Source organism: Paroedura picta, chromosome 3 (assembly GCF_049243985.1).
Source record: "Paroedura picta isolate Pp20150507F chromosome 3, Ppicta_v3.0, whole genome shotgun sequence".
Taxonomy (NCBI): Eukaryota; Metazoa; Chordata; class Lepidosauria; order Squamata; family Gekkonidae; genus Paroedura; species Paroedura picta.
The window spans coordinates 119,883,487-119,911,181 of NC_135371.1; the positions used below are offsets into that span (position 1 = coordinate 119,883,487).

The 27,695-nt window shown below is 43.4% G+C and overlaps 1 protein-coding gene across 2 annotated transcripts in view; it reads left to right on the forward strand.

The window, feature by feature from the left end:
* Positions 1–27,695, forward strand: part of DNAH9 (dynein axonemal heavy chain 9) — a 303,268-nt gene that overhangs the window by 237,129 nt on the left and 38,444 nt on the right. For both annotated transcript variants that reach the window (XM_077327460.1, XM_077327461.1), the window contains exons 61-62: positions 7,878–8,026; positions 9,654–9,781. In XM_077327460.1, coding sequence (XP_077183575.1) covers positions 7,878–8,026; positions 9,654–9,781 — 277 coding nt within the window. The remainder of the gene's footprint in view (positions 1–7,877; positions 8,027–9,653; positions 9,782–27,695) is intronic.

Consider the following 27,695-nt stretch of genomic DNA (forward strand, 5'->3'; position numbering starts at 1 on the left):
CCTGATAACTACCAACCCATCTCACACCTAGGGCCATTCCGCACGGGTTAAAAGTAGCAGAAGGCTTGCATATGGTAAACGCTACTAATTTGACATTCCGCATGACATCGCACACAATCTGCAACATTCCTGCAACAGTTCCGCAAAAAACGATTCGTTGTAGCGCTTCTAGGGAAATCGGGAAAAGTAGATTCACCCTGCGGAAAGCGCTACACTCTTGCGAACAATCTGCAACACTAGCGAAAAAGACACGTGCGTTCTCATTGTAGTTCTTCCAACAAAGTCCCTCCCCCTGGCTCTCTCATCTGAGCTTCCGACGAAGCGATCACCATTTTTTTTTCTTCGGAGCGAGCAGGGAAAGCAACGAACCAGCGAGGCTTGATTCACCCAGCGAGGCTTCTCTGGCTACAGTCCCTCCACAGAAGCGCTTTAAAGCTCCCCTGAGTCCTCAAGCACAACACAGCCCCCTGTTTGCCAGTTACCTTTAATTTTGGCCAAAAATTGCGCCTGTGTGGGGGGGGGATTTTTTTTCACTCGGGGGAGCGTGGTAATGATGACTCACCAGCTCACACGCCAGCTAGATGGGTCTCTACATTGCAAGGAATCAAGGCATATTCGTTGCAATGTGTGTTTGTGTGTGTGTTTTTAAACCTGTGCTTAAAGGGAAAGGGGCTTTTCGGGAGCATGATAACAACCGCCCATTGGCTGTTCGTTTGATTGACGGCCAGGGGCGGGAACAAGCACAGAAAAAAATCGCTTCCTTTCTAGCGATTCCTGCGAGACCGGAAACCTGTGGGGAACTAATGAAACGCTACTGGATTCCACTAGAAATGCAGGTATGCTGAACACCGAGATTCCACTATTTAAAATAGTGTTTCTGCTTTGTGAAACCAAATGGCAACATTGCGGAAAGGGCCCCAGTGTTTCTGGGGAAGATGGTACAAACCAATTAACGGCATTCTTGGAAGAAACTTCAGTCTTAGATCCATCCCAGTCAGGTTTCCGGCCTGGCCATGGGGCCAGCACTAGTCGCCCTGACGGATGACCGCCGTGGCCAGTTGGACCGAGATGGGTCAGCGCTGCTGATATTAGTAGACCTCTCAGCAGCATTCAACACAGTTGACCATGAGCTTCTACCTCGATGCCTCATTGATGCTGGAATATGAGGGACATCACTTCAATGGCTGATCTCCTTCCTCCGGGGTCGTGGACAGAGGGTTTCAATAGGAGAGTAAACATCAAACCGCCAACAACTTTACTTGTGGAGTCCCACACGGAGTGGTTCTCTCTCCTATCCGATTCAACATCTTTATGCGCCCTCTTTCACAACTGATACGGAAGTTTGGGCTGGCTTGTCATCACACACCGCTGGGTGTAAGTTATCTTGACCTCTTTCCATGTCCCTCTGTAGTAGGGAGGGATGGGTTTTTCTGCCATGTTTGTAATTTTTATGTCTTTTAATGGGGGGTTAATTTGGGTTTTTATACTGGACATTGTAACTCGCCATGAGCCGGCTTCAGAGTTGGTGGGAAATAAATCGAATAATAATGATAATGATAATGATAATGATAATGATAATGATAATGATACGCAGATAACACCTGTGGCTGTGTAGGAAGAGCCCATGTGAGGAAGCACGTCTGCTCACTCTGGATGCTGTGCAGCTCTTTACGGCTCACTCTGCCAGAAACCTGGGCAGGATTCTGGGTGCTTCCCTCATAATGGGAGCCCAGGTCACAAAAGTAGCATGGCTGGCTTTTACCATCTCTGCCAAGCCAAGCTACGAGCGTCCTACCTGGCCCCAGAACACCTAGCCACAGTGATCTATGTGACGTTCATCTCTAGACTAGATTTCTGTAACTCGCTCTATGCAGGCCTGCCCTTAGCCTTGACCCAGAAACTACAGCTGGTCCAATACACAGCAGCCAGGATCCTCACAACAACACCATGGAGGTCCCACATCTGGGCCATTCTTCCCCAACTACAGTGGTTGCCAGTTGAATTCTGGATTAGGCTAAATTACCTTTAAGGCTATATGTGATCAGAGCCCAGTGTACCTGAGGGACTGCCTCCCTGCCTATGCCCCTGAAAGAGCTCTACGCTCTGCCACCACCAACCAGCTAATGATCCTTGGCCCTAAAGAAGTCCACCTGGCCTCGACCAGGGCCAGAGCATTCTCTGTCTTGGCCCCCACTTGGTGGAATGAGCTCCCAGAGGAGATCAGGGCCCTGACGGAGCTAAAACAGTTCTGCAAGGTCTGCAAAAATGGAGCTATTCAACCAGGCATTTGGTTGAGACCATATGTAATGTAACCAACAACATCAGCAGGGCCTCTGCTCCCTTCCTCCCAGAAATCCATCAATGCATTCTGCTCCTGGACCTGTTGCACTGTTACCATTGTTACAATCATCAGTTAATAGTATTAATGTTATGGTTATCCATATGTAATGGATTGTTTTCTATGTTTTATGTAACGGCCCTGAGCCTCCAGGGAGGGCGGTATATAAATATAATAAATAAATAAGTACATTTTTGTCTATTATTTAAATTACATCCAGGGAAAGAAAGTTTGCTTAAGGAAAGATATGTGCTTGCCATTTTGACTGGCCCAACTTTTAATCTCACTGGTTCTTGCCTGTTACATTAGCATTAGGTGAAAGTGACTTTATTAACTGTGCCTTATTTCTCTTTGAAAGAAAGCTGTATACATTTTCTGTCTTTGGTGCAGTCCTACACTGGGGACTGCACATGTGCAGTAAAGACTAGAAAGTGTGCCCATCTCCTTGGCTCATGCCCAGAGCATGGCTGCTGAAACCGCACTAAGAATGAGGGGTCAAAGTGGTCTTGTTTTTCCACTTGTCCCTTGCCTGTCTCCTTGCCTGTATTTTTTCCTGACTATGTTTCCTCAGCAGAAAAAGCATTGCAGGGGTTGGATATAAAAAAGAACTTTATTATACTATCTTCACTGCACAAAGCTGGTTCAAAAATATAGCTGCACTGAATTTATAGGTGAATCAAAAAGGGATAAATTATGACTAGTAAATGCCTAAATCCCTTGGGTGTTTTAGAACTTTATTATAACTCTTAGGAAATGGCTGCCTTCCACCAACTAAAAGCTCTGCAAGTCCTAACTTTTTGTGGGGGGGAAAAACCCTCACTGATAATTTCTTTAAATCACAATTCTTGGATATAGAAGTTCATGGGTTTATTTTCGGACTGTTGTTTTTAATAAATTATACTTCATAAAGTTTGAAAATGGTGTTTTGGGGCATTATATGCAAGTACCGTTTGAGAGTCCTTTCAGACAGAAAAAGTGGTATATACATATTGAAAAGTAATAATAAATATTTGGGTTGTATGCTGGTTTATTGTCTGTTTCTCTGTTTGAAAAAAGCATAAGTCCTTTTAGGTATTCTTTAAGGAAATTGTTTTATATCTTCTTGTTAGAAGTTATTGTTGTACAGAAAATCATATCTGTATAAAAAAAAAGGAAAGAAAAGAAAAAAAAAGAGAGGAAAAATAGGCTTCCTCTCCAAGGAAAACAAAAGCTGTTGGTGATTTCATAAGTAACATCCTTATACATTCTAGCACACCTGCCCCCACCAAGTTTAAGAATAAACCATTCTAGCAGAAACAAACTCCATTCTGCCATTTCAATTAGTAAATAGTTTATGCCTGTTAATTTCTCAAAGACCAAACTAAAAGGGATGTCTTGTAGCATCTATTCTTGCAAGAACTAAATAATGTTTAGTTGATGAGGGTTGTTAAGGTAGTTATAACTTATTTACAGTGCAATTCTAAACAGAGTTACAGCCTTCTAAGCCTATTGACTTCAGTGAATGTAGAAGAGTGCAACTCTGCTTAGGATTCCACAGCTAGTGAAACAGATTGAGTAAAATTAAACTTCAGGCAGGCTTAAAAGAATAGTACTGGTATTTCAAGGAAAGCAAAAGGTCTCTTGCTCTATTAGGGCCCTGTTCTTTGTATTTTTACAGGACAATCCTACATGAAATTAGTCCTGTCAGAGCTCATTGATTTCAAAGGGCTTAGACTGGAACAATTCTGCATAGGATTGCTCTGTTGTCTATTGGCTGACATTTGATAATGTCCCAGAGCCTGAAAGTTCTGATTTAACTTTTAACAGCTAGATGATTCCTTTAGAAAAATATAGCTGTAGACATGTGTAATAGAATCACAGCATTACGAATAATTGGATTCTTCTAGTCCAACCTTGAGAGAGGGTATCTGATATCCAGCATATCCCTTACAGGTGGCTTATCCAGCTTTACCTGAAAGTCTCCAATAGAACAGATTTTATATTGTCTTTCCAATCCTTGCATATTTGGACAAATAAATACATATCACCCTTTGTAAGGGCTGGTGTAAAGTTTTGGTAGTGTATTCTGTATAAGACCAAATTCCAGGTACATGTTTTGGATTTGTCTGAATCCATCACAGATTTGGGATGGGACTCCCAGAATCTGCAGTCTTCCATCTGATCCCAGAAGATCCACTAAGACCTGCAGTTGTTATTTGCCTTGGCCAGAGCCTCTAGACTTCAGTGTAAGTTGATGAGCTTGTTAACAAATGCCAAATACCTAGAAGAACCTGTGGCTAGTTGGTACAAGTGGGCAATTTCTGTTGCCTTCTCAAATGTCTGGAAGGATATGGGTGGCTAATTTGTTCTTTGAATGCAAAATCTGTACAGATGCATAAAATGGCTTTACTCATGCATGTAATAGTGAAATCTGCATTGCATAATAGTCATGTAGTGATTTTTTTTTGAGGGGGAGTCCATTGATTTGGTATAAGAGCTTTATATTGGGAAAATCAATCACTAGCTACATTTTATCTTTAAATGTGTTTGATCAAATTCCCAAGCTTGTTTATTTTATTTGGAGGAGTTAATAAAAGATCAGTTGTAATTTCAGTGAAAGCAGCTAAAATGTTTTAAAAGGGTGCTTGCTTCCATGAGTTTCTTCCTGCCACTGACCAGCATACATGCCTCTAGATCAGTGGTTCCCAAACTTTTTTGGGCTGCCACCACCTGAGATCGTAGACTACATTCCTACTTTCCTTCCCGCTAACACATATGAACACACTCTTCCTTCCTGATGTTGTCTACTGCAAATTCAAAACAGTATATTGCCTACACTTGGTTGTTGTGCAGCAGCCATATTTTAGTCTGGAAAAAAAAATATAATTTCTTTTTAAAAGTCATTTGTAAAAGCAACTTTGGGTCCTCATTAGGGAGAAAGATAGATGGGGAAAGAGAAAAAGAGAGCTGGAAGCAAGCAATGGAAAATCTCATGGCCAGGAGCAAACAGGAGAAAGCTTTTCCAGCCTCTCAAAGATGGCAACTTTTGGGGAAGGGGTGCCAAGGGGGTTAAGAAATTCCTGGAGATCCGGGGTGGGGCCTGAAAAGAACAGAGTCTGGGGAGGGAAGGAGCTCAACAGTAATATAATCCCATCCAGCCCACCTTCTGAAGCTGTAGTTTTCTTCAGGAAATTATGCAGGGTTGGCCTTGGTCAGCACTGGGATGGGAGACCAAGGAAGTCAAAGGTCACTACTGCTCAGAGGCAGGCAAAGGCAAGCCACCTTGGAATGTCTGTTGCTAGGAAAATGCAGCCACAGCAGGAAAAGTCAGATTGCGGCTCCCCATTGCTGCAAAATTCCTCACCACCCACTACTGCTCTCCAATTTTTCACTGCCTCCTACTGCCCCAAAATTCCTCACTGCCCACTCACTTGGGGAACCCTACTCTTGATCATGGCTAATCAGAGTTACTGCATCTTAGTTACTAACCTGTTCATAATTTTTTTTACCCCCAGTTATTGAGGGTCTAATATTCTGTGGTATTATAATTTTTGTGAAGAGTCCTTTATTCCCAATTAATCAAAAGATTTAATGATTATACATTATTGTGGATTGTGGATAGTGGTATTAGTAAATGATAGTAATATTGATGCTATTAGCATAGTAATATTATGGCTCTGATTAACACCATAAATATTAAATTTCTTGGGAGAGTCAACCCGTACTCTAGTCTCAAATGTGTTTTTCCTCCAGTAAATTAGTAAATTGGACAATGTTATAGTAAGGCTTGAGGGTCTAAATAACTTACCCCTCATACAAAAAGAGGTGACACTGTAGTCTTGTTTACATATTAACAATCAGTGCAAGCACATCCTGAATGTATGTGTATAGATCTGTTTTTAAGAAAGAGCCAAAATTCACCCAAAACATGGGAACAAGTACCTGGATAAATGTACTCAGCATACTTTGGAGCAGTGGTCCCCAACCTTTTTATCACCGGAGACCACTCAACGCTTGAGAATTTTACTGAGGCCTGGGGAGGGGGGGGTGTAGTTTACTCTCTTCTCCTCTCGACCACTGTCCTAACACTCTCTGACTCTGGTCGCTATGGTAATGTTTAAACATCCTTTCAAAATAAGATTCAGATATGCCACAAAAATGAATATAAAGAACATTTTATTTTCAAGGAAATTTTAACTCATGACAATGACAAATCAATGGGAACCCTGAGCTTGTTTCTCTGCAATGAGACAGTTCCATCTGGGAGTGATGGGAGACAATGACACCTGAAGTGTGTTACTTATGTCCAGTCAACTCCGTTGTTTTGTTTTGGTTGCTGTCACTGCAGAAAACCCCGCTTCACACAGATATGATGTTGGAAATGGCAACAGGGCTTTCAGCAAGGGGAGGGGTGCCTCTCTCAACTCCCTTCCAGCCACACTCCGGGACTGCAGAGACATTGGAAAGTGGAGAGTCGAAGCCCTGCCCTCTCCAGCTGCCTCCCCCAGCCCCGCGCCACCTACCCGCCTGCCTGCCCTTCCTGACGAAAACTCACCCAACAAATTTGCTGCTGCTGTTTTTGTATTAGCTGCCGCCGGCTGCTCCCCTCGCTCTCTCCTGCTCCTGTTCCTGTATCGGGAATGAGCTCACTTCCCCAGTTTGCCTGCTTTCTTCCGAACTCTCTGAGCCTCAGCTGCTCCAAGCCACCAGTGCACGCCTTGCCAGAGATGCAGGGAGGCAGAGAAGCCCAGGCAACCGCTAAGCGCTGGGACTTCTGGGGGCGGGGAAACCGAGGCAGGGCTTGAGCTCAGGGAGGCGCGGTGGCTGGGGCGGGGGAGGGAGGCACAGGCGTCGGCATGCCAGCGGGCACAGGCGCGGAGCTCTGCGCCTGCACGTGTGCGCTTGCTGGCTCGTTGATGAGGTAAAGGGCCAAGAGGGGGGGAGAGAAGACGTCCTTCGCGGCCCACCTCCAATTAGTCGACGGACCACATGTGGTCCGTGACCCACAGGTTGAGGATCGCTACTATAGGATACTCACTGGACACTGGAAGAGCATCAGATCCTGTCCCTGCCCTCATTCTTCACAGTCTGTGAATCATTCCTTATCTATTCTGTATTATATAGTAATGTGGAGTGTGAATACAGAAGAGACATTAGGCTTATTCTTTTAGCAATGATGAAGGAACAATTTGTTGGCGATATTATTTGAAGATGAAAATTGAGTTCATAGATAGAGTTACAGAGTTCGATGTACTATTCTTTGTTTTCATTCCATGTGAACCACACTGAGCCTTAGGAGAAGGCGGTATACAAATGTAACTAATAAAATAAAATAAAAAGTATTTATGTAATGACTTGAGTTTTATGGATTTTAATTGTAAATTGCCACAAGCCAGCAGGGCTGGGAATGGGGATTAATAAATGCTAGTATAAACAAACAAATAAACAAAGCACTTTAGATTGGTTTGATTTAAATTAGATTTTTAAAGTATAAATATATTGCACAGAGTTGATCTGACTGTTTTCGGAATAACTAATCTTCAATAATTTCTTCTAACAGAGATTTTGTGGAAGAGAAGCTGGGGAGTAAATATGTGGTAGGAAGATCTCTGGATTTTGCAACATCATTTGAGGAATCAGGTCCTGCAACCCCCATGTTTTTTATCCTCTCACCTGGAGTTGACCCCCTGAAGGATGTAGAGAAGCATGGTAAATACATTGTGTGAGACAAAAAACAAAAACAAAAAACAAAAGGTAGCCCAGGATGCTACACTATTGTTTCACAAGAAGCTTTTGTTTACTTTTGCCAGCACATAGGTTATAAATGTGATGAGCAGGGATTTTCATTGCAACACAGATTTTTGAAAGTGTCCTACATGCAGGCCTCTGTTCAGTCCCCTGTATTTGTAAATAACAAGCATGAACTTTGCACCTTTTTCATTTTTCTTGTATCTGAACTTCTTGCAGCATGCATTTTGCTGTTTTACTCAGTGCCTCCATAATTGAAGTTTGTGAGTCAAACTCCATGTGATGTTCAGTTTCAGATACAAGAAGCTGAAATCTGGACCAGAACGTTATGCAGGGGGCAGAGGAAGTGGAGCGTCCCAACCTCCTCTCTTCCTCTTCCCAGGTGCCTGAAAACGGCATGAAGGAGGAAGAAGACAGGGATGGGGAAGACCTGCAATTGACCCTCAGTGGGGGAGTAACATTGCACAATATCATATAATTAAATGTTAATATATGAAATACATTAAAACAACATTTTAAAACCCCACTTTCAGAGCATACTGTTCCCACAGTCCCTGTGGCCTTGAGTCCGCTGGAAACTATGAGGAATAGTTCTGTTTTACAGTCTTGTGGGAACGTCAGGAGGGTAGAAGCCCTCGTGATCTCTCTCCCAGGAAGTTGTTCTGCAAGCAGGGAGCAGCCATTGAAAAGCCCAAGCCCATGCCCATGCCCAAGATATTACAGAGCATGTCCTCAGTGGAGGGGAACCAGCCAGCAAGTTCGTCTGGGGAGAGAGAAGCTGTCACAAGGGAGCCTGAGGGGAGAGACAGTCCTTTCATTTCAGTACCATGTTGATAATATGAGTATTATAATTCTTGTAGTATCCCTAATGTTATCTGTCTCATTCATTCAGCTAGCAACTTGAGCACCTTTGGAAGAATCAGTTTCTGCATGTAACTGAAATTATGCCCTGGGTGTTTGCATATACAAATGAAAACTACAAGCTTTCGGACAGGTTTACATCATGATTCCTTGCTTTATGCTTGAGAATGCTTTTGGGCTCATACCTATTTAATCTAGATAACATCACAGGGTCCATACTTCAAGGGTTGACAGAAGGGTTTTTTATTCAGCTACAAATGAGACATTTATCTCCTGTCATTTCAGTCTCAAGGTCCTGATGCATACTTGATAGGGCCCCTTTTGCCTGTATGCATCGGCGGCATGTGTGGGTGGTGTTCTCCTGCCCTGATCATCTTGGTAGTTCACATAGAGACTTCTAAATAGGGGCTCATCATAGCATCTTACCATCTGTGCAGAATTATCACTTGCCTAGCTTTGTAGTTTAGCTACAATTTACCAGTCTTTCTAGATTTGGTAGGGGATTATGTTCACGGTGCACAGAGACTGAATTCGCCTGCTTTTGCATGCACCTAGTGAATCAAAAGCCAATCCAGACTTTGAAGATCTGATAGAAACAGCATTACACCCTAATTTCTGCACATTAACACACTCAGGTACCATAAAAGAGATCACAGCAATATCTGTGCTCCCGCTGCTATGTGAGATGTTCTGACTAACTTCTGAAAATGTTTGTTTTGCATTTCAGGGAAGAAGCTTGGCTACACATTTAATAACAGGAATTTCCATAATGTCTCACTTGGGCAAGGCCAGGAAGTAGTGGCGGAACAGGCCTTAGACCTGGCTGCAGCAGAAGGACACTGGGTTATCCTGCAGGTAATGTTTGTTTTGAAGAAAGCTGCTGGTGATCTCTGAGTCTCCTACTGCAGGAAGTGGTTAAATCAGCCTTGATTGACAGCTAATTATGCAACATGCCAAGGTGGCCTCATACCTGAAAATTTATTTTCAAGAGCCATCTTATCCAAAAGCAAGACTACTCTAGAAGAGGAGCCTGCAGCTATTGCAAGCCCTTTAACCCCTAGACAGTAACTTAGCACCCACTAAAGAGCAAGCACATGATAATATGGTCACATGACAGGCTGCTATACAGGACTATAGACAACAAGCCAAGAAAGTAGAGAGAGGAAACACAAACCAAATAACAGGAGGTGCGCTGCAGTGTAGATTATTCAAAACGTCAGAGCCATAGAGAAATCCTTTGTACTAATTCATTTATTTCATTAATTTTGACCCTGCCTTCCTCCTCAATGGGGACCCAGAATGGCTTACATGAATCTCCTCTCTTCCATTTGATCCTCACAGCAACCCTGTGAGGTAGGTTAAGCTGAGAGAGTATGACTAACTCAAAGTCACTCAGCAGGTTTCCTTGGTGTGGATGGGTCCTTCAGATACTAGTCCTACACTCGTAATCCCTAAACCAGTGGTCCCCAACCTTTATTAGGCTGGGGACCAGCAGGGCATTGGGTCGCGCCCGCAGGGACCGCGCCCGCGCGGGCCACGCCCATGCTTCGGGCCGCGCCCGCAGGCCGCACCCGCTGATCGGGCCGCGCCCGCGAGCCGCGCCCGGCCGCACCCGCGAGCCGCGCCCGGCCCCGCCCGCGGGCCGCACCCGCGGATCGGGCCGAGCGGGCGCGGCCTGCACGGGCGCGGCCCGGCCCTGATTCCCTCTCCCCGCCCTCCCGCAGTAAGTAGCTTCCCGGGCCGCAAGCTTGCAACCTGGGAAGTTTTTTACTGCGGGGGGGGGGCGGGGAGAGGGAGCCGCGGCCCGGCGCCATGGCCTTTGCGGCCCGGCGCCGGGCCGCGGCCCGCAGGTTGGGGACCACTGCCCTAAACTACACTGGCTATCAGCAGCTGAGCAGACTCATCTTGGAATTTGGCCATTCCTCTCAGCATGTGCACAAATAAAAGCAGTGTGGTGCCCTTCCTGTGTGGTGGCTGCAAAATAATAATATATGTAAACTTTATACGGGCTTGTGTTCCAACAAGGAGGGATCTCCAATCCACCAGAATGCCGTGTTGCATAGATTGAAGATGATTGCCCTGGAGCAATTACTCTAACAAGCTTAATTATAATTCTTGAGATCATATTGTAGGTCTGGTTTGACCCCTGTCCTCTGTCATTGGTGATCAACTGAAGGGCCCTGATGCCAACTGCAGGGAGCATGAACTTTTGCTATTCCTTGTGATGTGGGACAGATCACCTCATTTCACTGGTAGCTTTCCCCCTAGGTCCACTGTTTCCTGATTTAGTTTGACGGTCTGTAAATTCTGACCCATGTGCTCTCATCTGAGGGAGTCAGTTGGCAACTCCCCAGTGCCTCATTTCCCCATCGGCAAAGTGTGGATGATTGAATCACTCGAACATTTTCTAAGCTGTGTTTCCCTTCCAGCTGAGTGGGCTCAGCTGAGATGGCAAATGAGATGGAAAGGTGTATATATATATTTCTCTTCTTGGTTGTCAGACCGCCATCCCTTCTTCTCCTCTCTTCCCCCACCCCCGGATGGTCTGCTCACCTGCCGCTCAGCCATTCCCTTCCACAATTGTCTAGGACTCCTGCCCTCCCCGAGCACTTTTTAAGTGGTGCAGTGCTGCCTTCACACTGCCAGTTGCGCCTCCATTCCACCTGTGTTGCTGCTGTGCCGCCTCCACGTCGCCCGTACCTTGGATTTTTTGAGGGCGCTTTCCCTTACGTGGCAACGCATATGTATAGCAATGAATATGCATGACCACATGTAAATTTCAATTAAAAAAGAAAAAGGCTAGACCAAAAACCTCTGATTGGTTGCCTCCATTGACTGACAGGCCGAGGAGTGGTGAGTGAAAGAGCGCGCTGCTCTCTCTTTTGCTTTTTGCGCAGCATGTGAGGAGGGGAAAAGGTGAGGCTCCATGGCAGGAAGGCTTTAAAGTGTGGAGGGGAGAAATAACATGATGTAATATCCTGCTGTTGCAGGTAAGAGGCATCGCTCGATTTGACCCTCTGTGCAGAAATGGCCTAACTGTTTGCTTCTCAGGGTACGAGGGCAAGAACTGCCCCAGAAACTGGAACACCTCATACAGAAATAGCAGCAAGACTGCCTCTTTTCTTCTTTCCTTAGGTGTCCCCCATAAAGCAGTGGCTGCATAATTGCAATTTCTCCTTGTTCCTGTCATTGCCCTTCCTCCTAGACTTCTCTGTGCAACAGGATGACCAGTAAACCAGTGAATAAATAGTGCTCAAGAACACTATTCCCCCCGCCACATGGATCAGCCTGTGTTCCTACTTACTGTGGTGTCAAATTGATCTGTATTCTGCCACCTCTCTATTCAATTTTTATATTAACTCAAAGATTAAAAGTGTATCTGACCCCAGCTTTTACCACCCCAAATTGGCCTCCAGACCATTTTCAGTGCTACTTTATGTAGCTGGCACAGTACTGTTCTCTCAAACCAATGTAGACTTAAGGCATATGCTGAGGACTCTTGGGTTGTATTGTGATACTGATCTCTTTACTGTTAACCGAAGCCAGTCAAAATCATTGCCATTTACCAGAAGAAGATCTAGGCATCGATGGATGATCATTTGGAATGCCACTGAGCAAGTGATATGTTTTAAATTCTTCTGGATCTATGATGCTTAAATCAAGAATGTGGTTAGAATCATAGAGTTGGAAGGGGCCACACAGGACATCTAGTCCAGCCTTCTGCTCAGTGCAGGATCAACCACCCTAAAGCATCCATGGTAAGTACTGGAAATGCCCAGAGAAGTGCCTCTGATGTGAAAAAGAAATCTAGACAAGAGGAGGCCAATATTCCCCTTCAGTTCTTTATGTCTTTGGGGCCAAGGTTATTACACATTTGCTGTATGAGGTCCAGTTATGTACATATGTCAACCACAGACCCCTTGAAATCATTCCAACTGAATTTCTGAGAGCCATACTTGTGGTCCACTGCTGTGTTCCTATGCAATTTTGTATCTAGGTTTATTTTCTCTGGAAGCTCGTGCATGGATACAGAGGATCGGTTATTGACTGAAGCTTGTTTTCTTTCTTGTGGGTCTTGCAACTTTAACACTAACAGACCCCTTTCAATCAAAATGGAAAAGGTCCCTTTCAGATAAATTACACTCCATTGGATAGTCTCCTAGCAACTTCATAGATTTGGGTATTCCGAAAATAAACCTGAAATTAATTAAAAGCTTAGAGATTCTCCCCACATATACTCACGTTCTGTGCGGACCATAAGGGAAATGTTTCGTTGTGTGAGGTGGGCTATTCTTACATCATTCATTTGTATGACTGAATGGAAGTAGTCATTAAAAAAAAATCCTGGCCATCAATCTGTTTTGCACGAGACTCAGAAGGCATTCCATCTAGATCTTCTCTAAGACCTAAGAACATTTACCCTGTGACTGCGGTGATCAGAACATGAATTTGGGTACAGCTGTCTTTTCACCACTGGTTGCCACTTTTTATGTGGGGTCTAATGAGACTGCCTGATGTTGATGCTGCATTTATACCCTGAGCTATATTTCCTGTTCTTCCTGAACTCCTGATGTCAGAGACACCACTGTTGTAACTGCTGGCAAGTGCTGTAACTACTTGGGGGCTAGAATCCATTATCACCTGGAAGAGTTCAAGCGCTAACCATCCCTAATTTAACCACCATCTTTATCCATTAGTCAGAATGTCACCACCTTCACTCAGTGATTGACTTAATTGAATCCCTGAAGGGCTTTTCATTTTCATACATTGTTGCTTCAGTGAGCCGGGTTCATGCACTAAATTAAATAACAATGAACTGCTCAACCACAGCAAGGCACTGATCAAAGCTTGGCAGAGATTTCCTTTTTACATGTTAAATAATTGGATGACATGATAGACACTTCGGGATTGGAGAGGAAAGAGCTTTTTCACAAACCAACCAAGACACCTTTTTTGTGTGCCATAATATGGGAACTGGCAAAGTAACCCTCATTAATTGGTTGTCTGCATGCCCAATTTCCTTACCATCATACACTCCAAAAATCTTATTTTTGAGCTCCACTAAGCAGTGTAGTGAACCTGCTTTTAAGAATGAGTTCTATATAAAGCCATGCTGCAATGGCCATTTTAGGTTAGAAAATTGGTGTATGAGTTGACGATAAGTGAGGTAATGCCCCTTAATTATCATTTTTTTTTTCACATTTACATATCACCATCCCCAAAGGCTTAGGGTGGTTTACATGGAACTGAAGAAACTATAAATGAAACGTTACATATAACTAATTATAACATTAATATTATTGACTGATAATAACAAAGTAACTGTATAACATTAAACAATAATAATACAACAGGTCCAGGTGTCTTGGTGGATTTCCGGGGGCGGGAGAGGGAGAGGGGGGCAGGGGCCCTGATGATGTTGTTGATTGATTGTGCCTGGCCTCAGCCGAATGGCTGGTGGAGGAGCTCCCTTTTGCAGGCTCTGCGGAACTGTTTTAGCTCCGTCAGGGCCCTGATCTCATCTGGGAGCTCATTCCACCAGGTGGGGGCCAGGACAGAGAAGGCTCTGGCCCTGGTCGAAGCCAGGTGGACTTCTTTAGGGCCAGGGACCATCAGCTGGTTGGTGGTGGCAGAGCGTAGAGCTCTTTCAGGGGCATAGGCAGGAATGTGGTTCCTCAGGTACACTAGGCCCTGACCGCGTATGGCCTTGAAGGTAATTACCAGAATCTTTAGCCTGATTAGCCTTAGGAATGATAGTAATAATAAAATTAAAAACCGGTGTGGTTCACTGTCCCAAGGCATCCAATTGTAAGGGAGCAGTGTAGAAATCACATAATAAATAAAATACATAAAATAAATAAACCTGCCCTGCCCCAAAGGCTCAGGGCTCAGGGAGCAATATATAAAAACAATGATAAAATGATAATAATTGATATTTTAAAACATTTTGTTTTCCATGTTGGTTCAAAACTGCTTTCTAATTTTCCATTGAGGGCGGTACCAATGTTGAATATGGTGAAACTTGGCTGGTGTTTTGGGCAGGGAGACCAGAATTCCAGTGTCATTTCTGGCCTTAACTGTAGGCCTGGTAGAACAGCTGTTTTAGATTGTTCCCTCCAGAAAGTGCCTTGTATGATTTCCCAGAAAAATTAATGAAAGAAACAAAGGGTGTCCAATTAAAAAAAAATAAAACACTCTGCCAAACCCCTTTTTCTTCTTTGGGTTGGTAAGAGAATTACTAAAAGATTTGCTTATCTGTTTGAAAGTCAAGGCAAGTAGCTGTTTACATTAACAATGCATTTCTAAGGAAAGCTACCCCTTCTAAGCCCGTTGATTTCCATAGGTTGAAGTATTTACTGTAAATATATTAGATATGATTCTTAGATGCTGCACACCTGTAACTGGGACTGGCAGGGGCTCATGGTAAATGTAGTCAATGGATATCTGGAGAGCCACAGTTTGGCCACCCCTGCCCCTGGCTTCCGCTGCCCTAAAGAAAAATGGCTGTTTTGGAGGGTAGATTCTGAAACACTCCACAAAGCATTGTCCTCTCCAAGTTCCTGGCTTACTAAGTTAAGCAGTTAAACATCACACTACTTTTTAAAAAGTTAATATCTGTTGCATGGGGCTTGGATTTGAACTAGGGCTGTGTGTGTAGGGGAACTTTTGCTACCTCTATGTGGTTTTGCTAATAAATAACAATCCTCTCATGAGGTAATTAGTCCTAAAGGAAGAAGGCTTTTAACATCCTTTTAGGTTGTTTATAGTATGTACAAACTAGGGAAAAAATTAAACCCTTTCTCCACTCCCTGCAGTCCAAATTGAAATCAGGTCTCCATGTTGCTGACATTAGCATTTGTAAAAACATTATGAAGATCATTTCATGGATCTTCCAGAGCCTTGTCCCTTTGATAGTTCATTCTAAGACCTCTTCCACTGTTTCTCACCTTTCCACAATGAGTCTTTGTTCCAGCTTGGCTTCTTAATTGCATCCATTTTCCCTCACTAGTGGTTAGAAAAAAGAACAGGAAACAACTTGAAGAATAAAACTTCAACAGTGCGTAAGAGAGGGGAAATACCAGTGCAGTTGAGAAGCCAAGCTGGAGCAAAACCCAGAGCGAAATACCCTGGGCCTTTTCGCACGGGGATCTTTGTTGCAAATTGTTTGCGGAATGAAAAATCGCCATTTAAAATAGTGGAATTCGTCGTTTTGCACACCTGGCTTTGTAGTGGAATCAGTTGCGTTTTTTAGCGTTTCCCACAGGCTTCCGGTCTCGGCAGAAATCGCTAGAAAGGAAGCGCTATTGCCAAGCTCGTCCCGCCCCTGGCCGTCAAGCAGCCAATGGGCAGCCGTTAGCATGCTCCCAAACAGCCCCTTTCCCTTTAAGAAAGGTTTTTAAAAAAAAAAACAGACCCATAGCAACGAATCTGTGTAGATTCTTTGCTACGGAGAGACCCATCCAGCTGCCTAATGTGAGCTGTCGTTTGATTGTATGATCGTTTGCACGCTGGCTCGAGTGATAAAAAAAAATTCCCCCCCCCCCCTTCTCACGGGCTCGATTTTCGGCTGAATTTATGTGTAAAAAATAAAGGGACTTTATTCCAGCAAACGGGCTTTTAAGTGGTTTGTGCTTAGTGACTAAAGGTGAAGGAATGAAGCCAGGGAAGCCTCTAAACAGAAAGAGGCTCGCCGGTGCGTTTATCCCCGCTCGCTCCGAGAAAAAAAAATGGCGATCGCTTCGCCGGAAGTTTGGAGAAGAGAGCCAGGGGGAGGGGCTTTGAAGAACCAGCAACAATGGTAACGCACAGGTCTTTAGCGCTAGTGTTGCAGATTGGTTGCAGGAGTGTATCGCTATCCGGAGGGTGAATCCACTTTTCTGGATTTCCCTGAAAGCGCTAAAACGAAGCGCTTATTGCTGATCGGTTTCAGGAGTGTTGCAGATTGTCTACGACGTCGTGGGTAATGCCAAATTAGTAGCGTTTTCAATTAGCAACCATTGTGCTATTTTTAAGCCGTGGGAAATGGCCCCCTGTTATCGCTGACTGACGTTGTGTATAGTATAGTGAGGAAGCTTTAAGCAAGATGTTCCTGAGAGGTCATAAAAGGCTTCATAAGTTACTCTCTTTATATTGCGCTGCCTATTCGCAGCTGGTCTGCTTCCAACTTTGTGACACAGTATAGTCAAATGGTCCTGGAAAAGTATATGTGTATAAATTATGGAAGATAACTCCATGTTATGTTTACTGTGTATGTCTGCTGACTGGAGTGGGAGGGAATCTGTGATGAAGTAAATTGCTAGTTTGTACGGTACTATTTCCGGGAGTTACCATAGCAACTCTTACGTCTTCATGATACATGGTTTACTTTGTGAGATCCACAGACTTAAAGATACTTGGAAATCTGTTTTGTAAAAGCAAAATTTGGACACCTACGCATATTATTGTGCACATTGCATGCATTTGTGTTATCCGTCTTTGGACTCCTTCCCAGTCATTTACGTATGCACCCTCACTCCTTTGAATGCTATATACAATCTGCTTCTCTGACAGGAGCCATATACACGTCACACCTTCACCCACATTTCTGGTACTGAACACATGGCAGTTTAATTTTTTAAAAAATAAATAAATAAAAGGGTATGTGGGTCAATGTGTGTGCATTTTATGGAATTTTTCAAAGTACAAAACTGAGAAAGCTCTGGAGGTCTTAATGGATAACACAGCAGCTAGGAAAGCTGGCACTGATCTAAAACTGTCAAATGCTTCTTTGGGGTGCTTTGAATTTGGGAGAAGGCTTTGCTACCATTATGTTCTGCACTTTTCTAGCCTGAGATGAAGTACCATGCATCCTAAGAGAAGGCTAAAATCAGAGGGGGCCTTGTTAAGTGAGGAGGAAAAGGCTATGATAAGCAAAGTGACTGCACATCATTCTTCATGAGGGCCATGAGCCTACAGGCTGGATTTGGTTTGATGTGGGACTTCTCTGTTGCTGGCTGTGGACAGGGCAAAGAACCTTGTGTACTCATGGAACACCATCCATCATTGCTGGCAGTCTGTATGCCTGTCTCTATAGGCAAGAGAGCAGGAGGAATTCTACAAAATGTTTTATTTTAACAACAAATAATGGACTAGTGGGACCAGTTGTTAAGGCAAAACCTTATCACTCCCAAGTTTTGAAAACTGGTTAGAGAAGCATCCATTGAGTCCACTTACCTTTTTGGTTGTGCTACTTGCATTACTTGAATGGATAGGGATAGGACAAATGTAGCCCTGAAATGCAATTTGTACTTAAAGCTATCCTCTCTGACCTCTGAGCTATTCAATGTTTTGGTCAGTGTCACCTTTTCTGCAATCATTTCTATAACAGACAGATAAGGGATAATCTCTTGTAAACATAAAGCTCAACCTTTATGCTGTTTCCAGTTTAATGGCAAAAGTTGCTTTAGTGGCATGGTGAGAAGCTTTACAATAACTTTGTCAGGTTGCAAAAAGTCTTTTGATGCACAAGGCTAGTGGGAATCCAGACCAAATTAATCATGTCTCACCAAGACAACAAAATCAAAAGATCTTTGAGCAACTCAGTGCCCTGGGGAGGAAAACAGCAACTATTGCCATGTCATCATGGTGAAGGTTGTATTGGAGGCCCAAGATTACAACCAAAACTTTCACATTTCTAAATGATGTGGATGTCACCCCATTATTTAGGGTGCCTGCTGTGTTCTGTCAAATTTCATTCTTAAAATGTTTCCAGCCTTCTACTTGAAGCTGCTTTTTTCATTCCTGTTTTTATTATTGCACGACCCACAGCACCAATGTGCCTCTCCTGCAGGGTTCTGTGGAATATTCATGCTGTTCTGAAGCCTTGATTAATGTGAGAAAGAGCCTGATGCACCATTGGATATTCAGCATTCTTTCCAGTCTGCTTTGGAAAGATGTTCTTTTCATTGTTCCTGTTGTAGTTGTCATTGATGGATCAAATGCACACCATTGAGACCATTGTGAGAAACCAGTTGTATAAATAGGCCGTACATTCAACGGGTGTACATGGTAAAGCAATTACTTTTGCATTATTGGATGCATTGAGCTTGGCATGATAAAACACATGTGCATTGAAAAAAAGGGGCTCAAGGCCCATAGTGAAGAAGTCACATGAGTATATTAAACTGTTGCAGCAAACCCAAAAGGAGTTCTCTGGCACACTCAAAACAAAAACAAAAGATACCATAAGAGTAGCTGTGCTGGATCAGACCAATACTCTATCTAGTCCAGCATCTTCTTTCAGACAGAAGTGAACCAGATAGTCCTGGAAGGCCTACAACCAGGACATGGAAGCCAAAGGCTCTGTCCTTTGTTGCCACCCAGCACTGGTATGCAGAAGTTTATTGTCTCTGCACATGGAGGCTCTGTTAAGTTTTCACTAATGAAATGATCTTCCATGAATTTGCCTGATTCCCCGTTTTGAAAGCAATTAAACTGGTGGCCATACCTATATCTTCTGGCAGTGGATTCCTCAGGCTGGTTACTCATTTGGTGAGGAAACACCATACTGATTGTGGGAAAAGTTATGAGTTAGAGAAGAGGGGTCGATTTCATCAGATGCATGAAGTACATTCTCAGCTGACAGATACACGAGGCAATGAAATGCAGTGAACTGTGCCTATTGAGAAATGTCAGGGATTGTGACATTTCTAGAGTGACTCATTTTGATTTTGTGCTGCTTTCTCAAGGCTGTCTGAAGGCTGAATTCTGACCTGGACTTCTAGATTTTGATGGAATCATTTGTGCCTTGTATACATTTGAATTCTTCATAAAACTGTCATGGCCTGCATAATTGGCATTATGTTGCCTATTGACCCAGCTGTTTAGATTTTTCCCCAATATGCTCATGTATACATATTATATATGTCAACTTGGACTGTGCATTCAGCTAAACTGAGCCAAAAAATACCCCCAAAATACTTTTATTCAGGAATATTATTGTTGTTGTTGTTGTTATTATTTATATTTATTATTATTAATTATATTTTTATCCTGCCACTCCCACGAAGGGTCGTGGCAGCTAACAATAAGCAGTATACAGCTGTACAGATCTACTGGGGTCACATGGAGCTCTCAGTTCCTGTTGCCCCAGCTTATCCTCTCAGGCTACATGTGGAAGTGAGAGACCTCACCTCTGCTTGTAAGTCACATTGACAACTTCTGCTGTGGAACAGTTTAAATCCTGCCACAGCAGAGGCCCTCTGAGCAGGGAGGTCTCTCTTCATTACATGCAGATCCTGGAAACATCATGGGCATTTCTGCACAGTGATCAAGATGGCGAGATGCCTGCAACCTGCCATAGCATGATATTAAATCACGCTCCCCTCCATTCTTCAAAGCATTCCTGCTGTGTCTTCCCCTTCACACATGCTGTGCACACAGCAAACGAGAGAGTGATGTGCTATTTCACTCACCGCTCCTCGGCCTGTCAGTCAATGGGGCCAACCAATCGGTGGTTTGTTGGTCTTGCCCCCTTTTATTTTTACTTGAGACTTACACATAGAAATGCGTATTCAGTTCTATAAAAATGCATTGCTACATTATTTAAAGCCCCCCCCCCCAAAAAAAAACATGGCCGGCTAGCAGAGGGCAGGGTGAGGGAGGCAGATCCCTCCCATAATTTAAAATGGCCAAAAGGCGAGCTCCCAGCCATGCCCCAGCCACACACACACAATCGATCCAGGCAGATTAATCAGGGGTGGTTCACACACACACACCACATCACTCCCGCCCTGCCTCCTTCACTGAGCAGGAAATGGAGGGGGGAGGGTAGGAGCAAGGGCAGGACATTGCAGTGCTGACCATCATGCGTTTCACCCTCCATACATTCCTTCTGCTGGTTGCCTGCTGGTTTTCCACTGGTGGATTGCATGTTTTAGGATGGCAAATCCCCTTTTTGAGATTCCCAAAGTTGCATTTTAAAATGGAGGATGTAGCGAGCCGGCTGCTGCCCAGATGTTGGGTGTAAGCAATGTCATTTGGAGGGGCTAGAAAATGTCGCCTACATCCAGCAAACATTAAACTACATTTATTGCATGCAGAAATGCCCCTTCTCTTGAGACGCAGTTTAAACCATGCCACAGGAGAAGTCAACCAGCTCCAGGGTCGGGCTGGCTTAAAAAAAATCAGTTGTGTTCTTCTTGATTCTATTGGACCTCCTAAAATTTGGGATTTCTGAAAAAATCTTGGTCCAAATACTATACCAGTACTTGGACCTGTGATTTTTAGGACCAAACTGGGAAAAATTCTTGTGTTTTTTTTTTCTTAGGATCCACTTGAGGTATTTAAGTCCATGAAAGTTTGACATAATAATTAGGCTTTTAAAAATATGCATTTCTAAAAGCGATAGTTCAGTCTATATCTCAAAGCCAGTACATAATCATCCATTTTTCTTTTGGAAGTGCAAGATCTTTAAAGACCTACACACATCAAAGCCCTGCCAAGATAAGAATGTCTCCTTACCTCACAATGATTCTCTCTTACACAAAAGACCCTGATTATCTAACGGATGGTTCTGTTTGTGGCTTAAAGCTATCATTCTGATCTTTGGTTCCTGATAACTACACCTTGCTGAAGATGTAAAATTTATTTTTTTCCAACTCTGCTGTCACTGTTGTGAGATCTCTGTATTTGTTTAAGGCATGACTCTGTTGGAAGTTAGATTTTATTCCAAACACATCTGGAAAGGAGCCCTGCTTCAGAAGACCCCTGCTTCCTGTGATGTCAAAATCTCTTCAAAAGGCCAGAAAATACATGAAAAGCGATAATCAACATGTCTTTGTGTCCAATTGCTCCCTTGCCACTTGGCATCAGTGTTGCTTTCTTGAGACTGAATTTCTGCCTGCATGCTTGAATAATCTGTGGCTTCATTTAGCAATTTCCATGGAATTGCCAAGTCTAGATGTAATGTTTAATTAGCATGCATTTTCAGGGTTTTTATGTATGTATGTATGTATGTATGTATGTATGTATGTATGTATGTATGTATGTATGTATTTATTTATTTATTTATTTACTGTGCTCACTTTTGTGCTTTTATTCTGCTTTCTTACTAAATTTTGTTTATTGAAGTACTTCGCGCTTTACCTGGGTGTCTCTGTGCTACTTTCTAACTCTTCTAATAACTGGCTTGTACAAATGAGCAGCACATTTTCTTCAGATGGCTGTTACCATGAGGAGAAATTTTAGCATGAACCAGACTTTTAACCAGTAGAATACACAGTGATTTCTAAGATCATAGCTTCCCCTCTTCAAGTGAATGCCTTCAACCCCATTCCCGTCTTGAGTAGCGAGATAAGGAATCAAAGATGGGAGATCTGTGGACAGATCTGTCCAGAACGTTTAAAAAGGTAACCTACAGCTTATGGGTGTATGTGTCTAAATTTGGACTGGGTCTGTGTCACATGGGTTAAGGGAGAAGATATTTAACCCTTCTACCTGTATGATCCCCCTTCAAGGATCGCTGCCTTGTTGTGGCAAGGGGGCTTGCGTAGCTCAGTGAAGCTATGAGCTATGCCGTGCAGGGCCACCCAAGACGGACAGGTCATAGCTGAGAGCTCTGACAAAAGGTGATCCACTGGAGAAGGCAATGGCAAACCACTCCAGTATCTTTGCCATGAAAACTCTATGGACAGTTCCAATAGGCATAACGATATGACGCCGGAAGATGAGCCCCTCAGGTCGGAAGGTGTCCAATATGCTACTGGGGATGAGCAGACGGCTAGTACGAGTAGCGCCAGAATGAATGAAGCGGCTGGGCCAAAGCCGAAAGGACGCTCAGTTGTGGAAGTAACTGGTGGCGAAAAGACAGTCCGATGCTGTAAAGATTTTTATTCCATAGGAACCTGGAATGTCAGATCCATGAATCAAGGCAAGCTGGACGTGGTCAAACAAGAAATGACAAGACTGAACATCAACATTTTAGGAATCAGTGAACTAAAATGGACAGGAATGGGTGAATTTAATTCAGATGACCATCAGGTATACTACTGTGGACAAGAATCTCGCAGAAGAAATGGAGTAGCCTTCATAATCAATAAGAGAGTAGGAAAAGCAGTCTTGGGATACAATCCCCAAAATTACAGAATGATCTCAGTTCGAATCCAAGGCAAACCATTCAACATCACAGTGATCCAGGTCTATGCCCCAACCACTGCTGCTGAAGAGGATGAAGTTGATCAGTTCTATGAAGCCCTACAACACCTTATAGAAGCAACGCCAAAAAATGATGTGCTTATCATCATGGGGGATTGGAATGCTAAAGTAGGAAGCCAAAAGATAACTGGGATAACAGGCAAGTTTGGCCTTGGAGTACAAAATGAAGCAGGGCACAGGCTGGTAGAATTTTGTCAAGAGAATACAATGGTCATAGCAAACACTCTTTTCCAACAACCCAAGAGACGACTCTACACATGGACATCACCAGACGGTCAACACAGAAATCAGATTGACTATGTACTCTGCAGCCAAAGATGGAAAAGTTCTATACAGGCAATAAAAACAAGACCAGGAGCTGATTGTGGTTCAGATCATGAGCTTCTTGTTGCAAAATTTAGGCTTAAATTGAAGAAAGTAGGGAAAAGCACTAGGCCACTCAGGTACGAACTAAATCATATCCCCGACGAATATACAGTAGAGGTGACAAATAGATTTAAGGAATTAGATCTGATAGACAGAGTGCCTGAAGAACTATGGACGGAGGTTCGCGACATTGTACAAGAGGTAGCAACTAAAACCATCCCAAAGAAAAAGAAATGCAAGAAATCAAAATGGCTGTCTGAGGAAGCTTTACAAATAGCTAAGGAGAGAAGGGAAGTGAAAGGCAAGGGAGAAAGAGAAAGATACACCCAATTGAATGCAGAATTCCAGAGAAAAGCTAGAAGAGATAAGAATGCCTTCTTAAATGAACAGTGCAAACAAATAGAAGAAAACAATAGAATGGGGAGGACCAGAGATCTTTTCAAGAAAATTGGAGATATGAAGAGAACGTTTCATGAAAAGTTGGGTATGATAAGGGACCAAAATGGTAGGGACCTCACAGAAGCAGAAGAGATTAAACAAAGGTGGCAAAATTATACAGAAGAACTATACAAGAGCGAGCTTAACATCCCTGATGACCACGGTGGGGTAGTTACTGACCTGGAGCCAGACATCCTGGAATGTGAAGTCAAATGGGCCTTAGGAAGTCTGAGCAATAATAAAGCTAGTGGTGGTGACAGCATTCCAGTTGAACTATTCAAAATCTTAAAGGACTATGCAGTAAAAGTGCTACACTCAATATGCCAGCAAATTTGGAAAACTCAGCAATGGCCACAGGATTGGAAAAGGTCAGTTTACATTCCAATCCCAAAGAAGGGCAATGCCAAAGAATGTTCAAACTACCGCACCATTGCACTCATTTCTCATGCTAGCAAAGTTATGCTCAAAATCCTACAAGCTAGGCTCCAGCAATATGTGGACCGAGAACTTCCAGAAGTACAGGCAGGATTTCGAAGAGGTAGAGGAACTAGAGATCAAATTGCCAACATACGCTGGATCATGGAAAAAGCTAGGGAGTTCCAGAAGAACGTCTACTTCTGCTTCATTGACTATGCTAAAGCCTTTGATTGTGTGGAGCACAACAAATTGTGGCAGGTTCTTAAAGAGATGGGAATACCAGAGCATCTTATTTGTCTCTTGAGAAATTTATATGCAGGTCAAGAAGCAACAGTGAGAACTGAACATGGAATCACGGATTGGTTCAAAATTGAGAAAGGAGTTCGGCAAGGCTGTATACTGTCGCCTTGCGTATTTAACTTGTATGCGGAGCACATCATGAGAAAGGCGGGATTAGAGGAGTCACAAATTGGGATCAAGATTGCAGGGAGAAATATCAACAACCTCAGATATGCAGATGATGCCACTCTAATGGCAGAAAGTGAAGAGGAACTAAAGAGCCTGTTGATGCGGGTGAAGGAGGAGAGTGCAAAAGTTGGCTTGAAACTCAACATCAAGAAAACAAAGATCATGGCAGCCGGCCCTCTCAATTCCCGGCAAATAGATGGGGAAGAAATGGAGATAGTGGCAGATTTTATTTTCCTCGGCTCCAAGATCACTGCAGATGGGGACTGCAGCAAAGAAATTAAAAGACGCTTGCTCCTAGGGAGGAAAGCTATGGCAAATCTAGACAGCATCCTAAAAAGCAGAGACATCACCCTACCAACAAAAGTGCGTTTAGTCAAGGCTATGGTATTCCCACCCCCTTCAAGGATCGCTGCCTTGTTGTGGCAAGGGGGCTTGCGTAGTTCAGTGAAGCTATGAGCTATACCGTGCAGGGCCACCCAAGACGGACAGGTCATAGCTGAGAGCTCTGACAAAAGGTGATCCACTGGAGAAGGAAATGGCAAACCACTCCAGTATCTTTGCCATGAAAACTCTATGGACAGTTCCAATAGGCATAACGATATGACGCTGGAAGATGAGCCCCTCAGGTCGGAAGGTGTCCAATATGCTACTGGGGATGAGCAGACGGCTAGTACGAGTAGCGCCAGAATGAATGAAGCGGCTGGGCCAAAGCCGAAAGGACGCTCAGTTGTGGAAGTAACTGGTGGCGAAAAGACAGTCCGATGCTGTAAAGATTTTTATTCCATAGGAACCTGGAACGTCAGATCCATGAATCAAGGCAAGCTGGACGTGGTTAAACAAGAAATGAGAAGACTGAACATCGACATTTTAGGAATCAGTGAACTAAAATGGACAGGAATGGGTGAATTTAATTCAGATGACCATCAGGTATACTACTGTGGACAAGAATCTCGCAGAAGAAATGGAGTAGCCTTCATAATCAATAAGAGAGTAGGAAAAGCAGTCTTGGGATACAATCCCCAAAATGACAGAATGATCTCAGTTCGAATCCAAGGCAAACCATTCAACATCACAGTGATCCAGGTCTACGCCCCAACCACTGCTGCTGAAGAGGATGAAGTTGATCAGTTCTATGAAGCCCTACAACACCTTATAGAAGCAACGCCCAAAAATGATGTGCTTATCATCATGGGGGATTGGAATGCTAAAGTAGGAAGCCAAAAGATAACCGGGATAACAGGCAAGTTCGGCCTTGGAGTACAAAATGAAGCAGGGCACAGGCTGGTAGAATTTTGTCAAGAGAATACAATGGTCATAGCAAACACTCTTTTCCAGCAACCCAAGAGACGACTCTACACATGGACATCACCAGACGGTCAACACAGAAATCAGATTGACTATGTGCTCTGCAGCCAAAGATGGAAAAGTTCTATCCAGTCAATAAAAACAAGACCAGGAGCTGATTGTGGTTCAGATCATGAGCTTCTTGTTGCAAAATTTAGGCTTAAATTGAAGAAAGTAGGGAAAAGCACTAGGCCACTCAGGTATGAACTAAATCATATCCCCGACGAATACACAGTGGAGGTGACAAATAGTTTTAAGGAATTAGATCTGATAGACAGAGTGCCTGAAGAACTATGGACGGAGGTTCGCAACATTGTACAAGAGGTAGCAACTAAAACCATCCCAAAGAAAAAGAAATGCAAGAAATCAAAATGGCTGTCTGAGGAAGCTTTACAAATAGCTAAGGAGAGAAGGGAAGTGAAAGGCAAGGGAGAAAGAGAAAGATACACCCAATTGAATGCAGAATTCCAGAGAAAAGCTAGAAGAGATAAGAATGCCTTCTTAAATGAACAGTGCAAACAAATAGAAGAAAACAATAGAATGGGGAGGACCAGAGATCTTTTCAAGAAAATTGGAGATATGAAGAGAACGTTTCATGCAAAGGTGGGTATGATAAGGGACCAAAATGGTAGGGACCTCACAGAAGCAGAAGAGATTAAACAAAGGTGGCAAAATTATACAGAAGAACTATACAAGAGCGAGCTTAACATCCCTGATGACCACAATGGGGTAGTTACTGACCTGGAGCCAGACATCCTGGAATGTGAAGTCAAATGGGCCTTAGGAAGTCTGAGCAACAATAAAGCTAGTGGTAGTGACAGCATTCCAGTTGAACTATTCAAAATCTTAAAGGATGATGCAGTAAAAGTGCTACACTCAATATGCCAGCAAATTTGGAAAACTCAACAATGGCCACAGGATTGGAAAAGGTCAGTTTACATTCCAATCCCAAAGAAGGGCAATGCCAAAGAATGTTCAAACTACCGCACCATTGCACTCATTTCTCATGCTAGCAAAGTTATGCTCAAAATCCTACAAGCTAGGCTCCAGCAATATGTGGACCGAGAACTTCCAGAAGTACAGGCAGGATTTCGAAGAGGCAGAGGAACTAGAGATCAAATTGCCAACATACGCTGGATCATGGAGAAAGCTAGGGAGTACCAGAAGAACGTCTACTTCTGCTTCATTGACTATGCTAAAGCCTTTGATTGTGTGGAGCACAACAAATTGTGGCAAGTTCTTAAAGAGATGGGAATACCAGAGCATCTTATTTGTCTCTTGAGAAATTTATATGCAGGTCAAGAAGCAACAGTGAGAACTGAACATGGAATCACTGACTGGTTCAAAATTGAGAAAGGAGTTCGGCAAGGCTGTATACTGTCGCCTTGCCTATTTAACTTGTATGCAGAGCACATCATGAGAAATGCGGGATTAGAGGAGTCACAAATTGGGATCAAGATTGCAGGGAGAAATATCAACAACCTCAGATATGCAGATGATACCACTCTAATGGCAGAAAGTGAAGAGGAACTAAAGAGCCTGT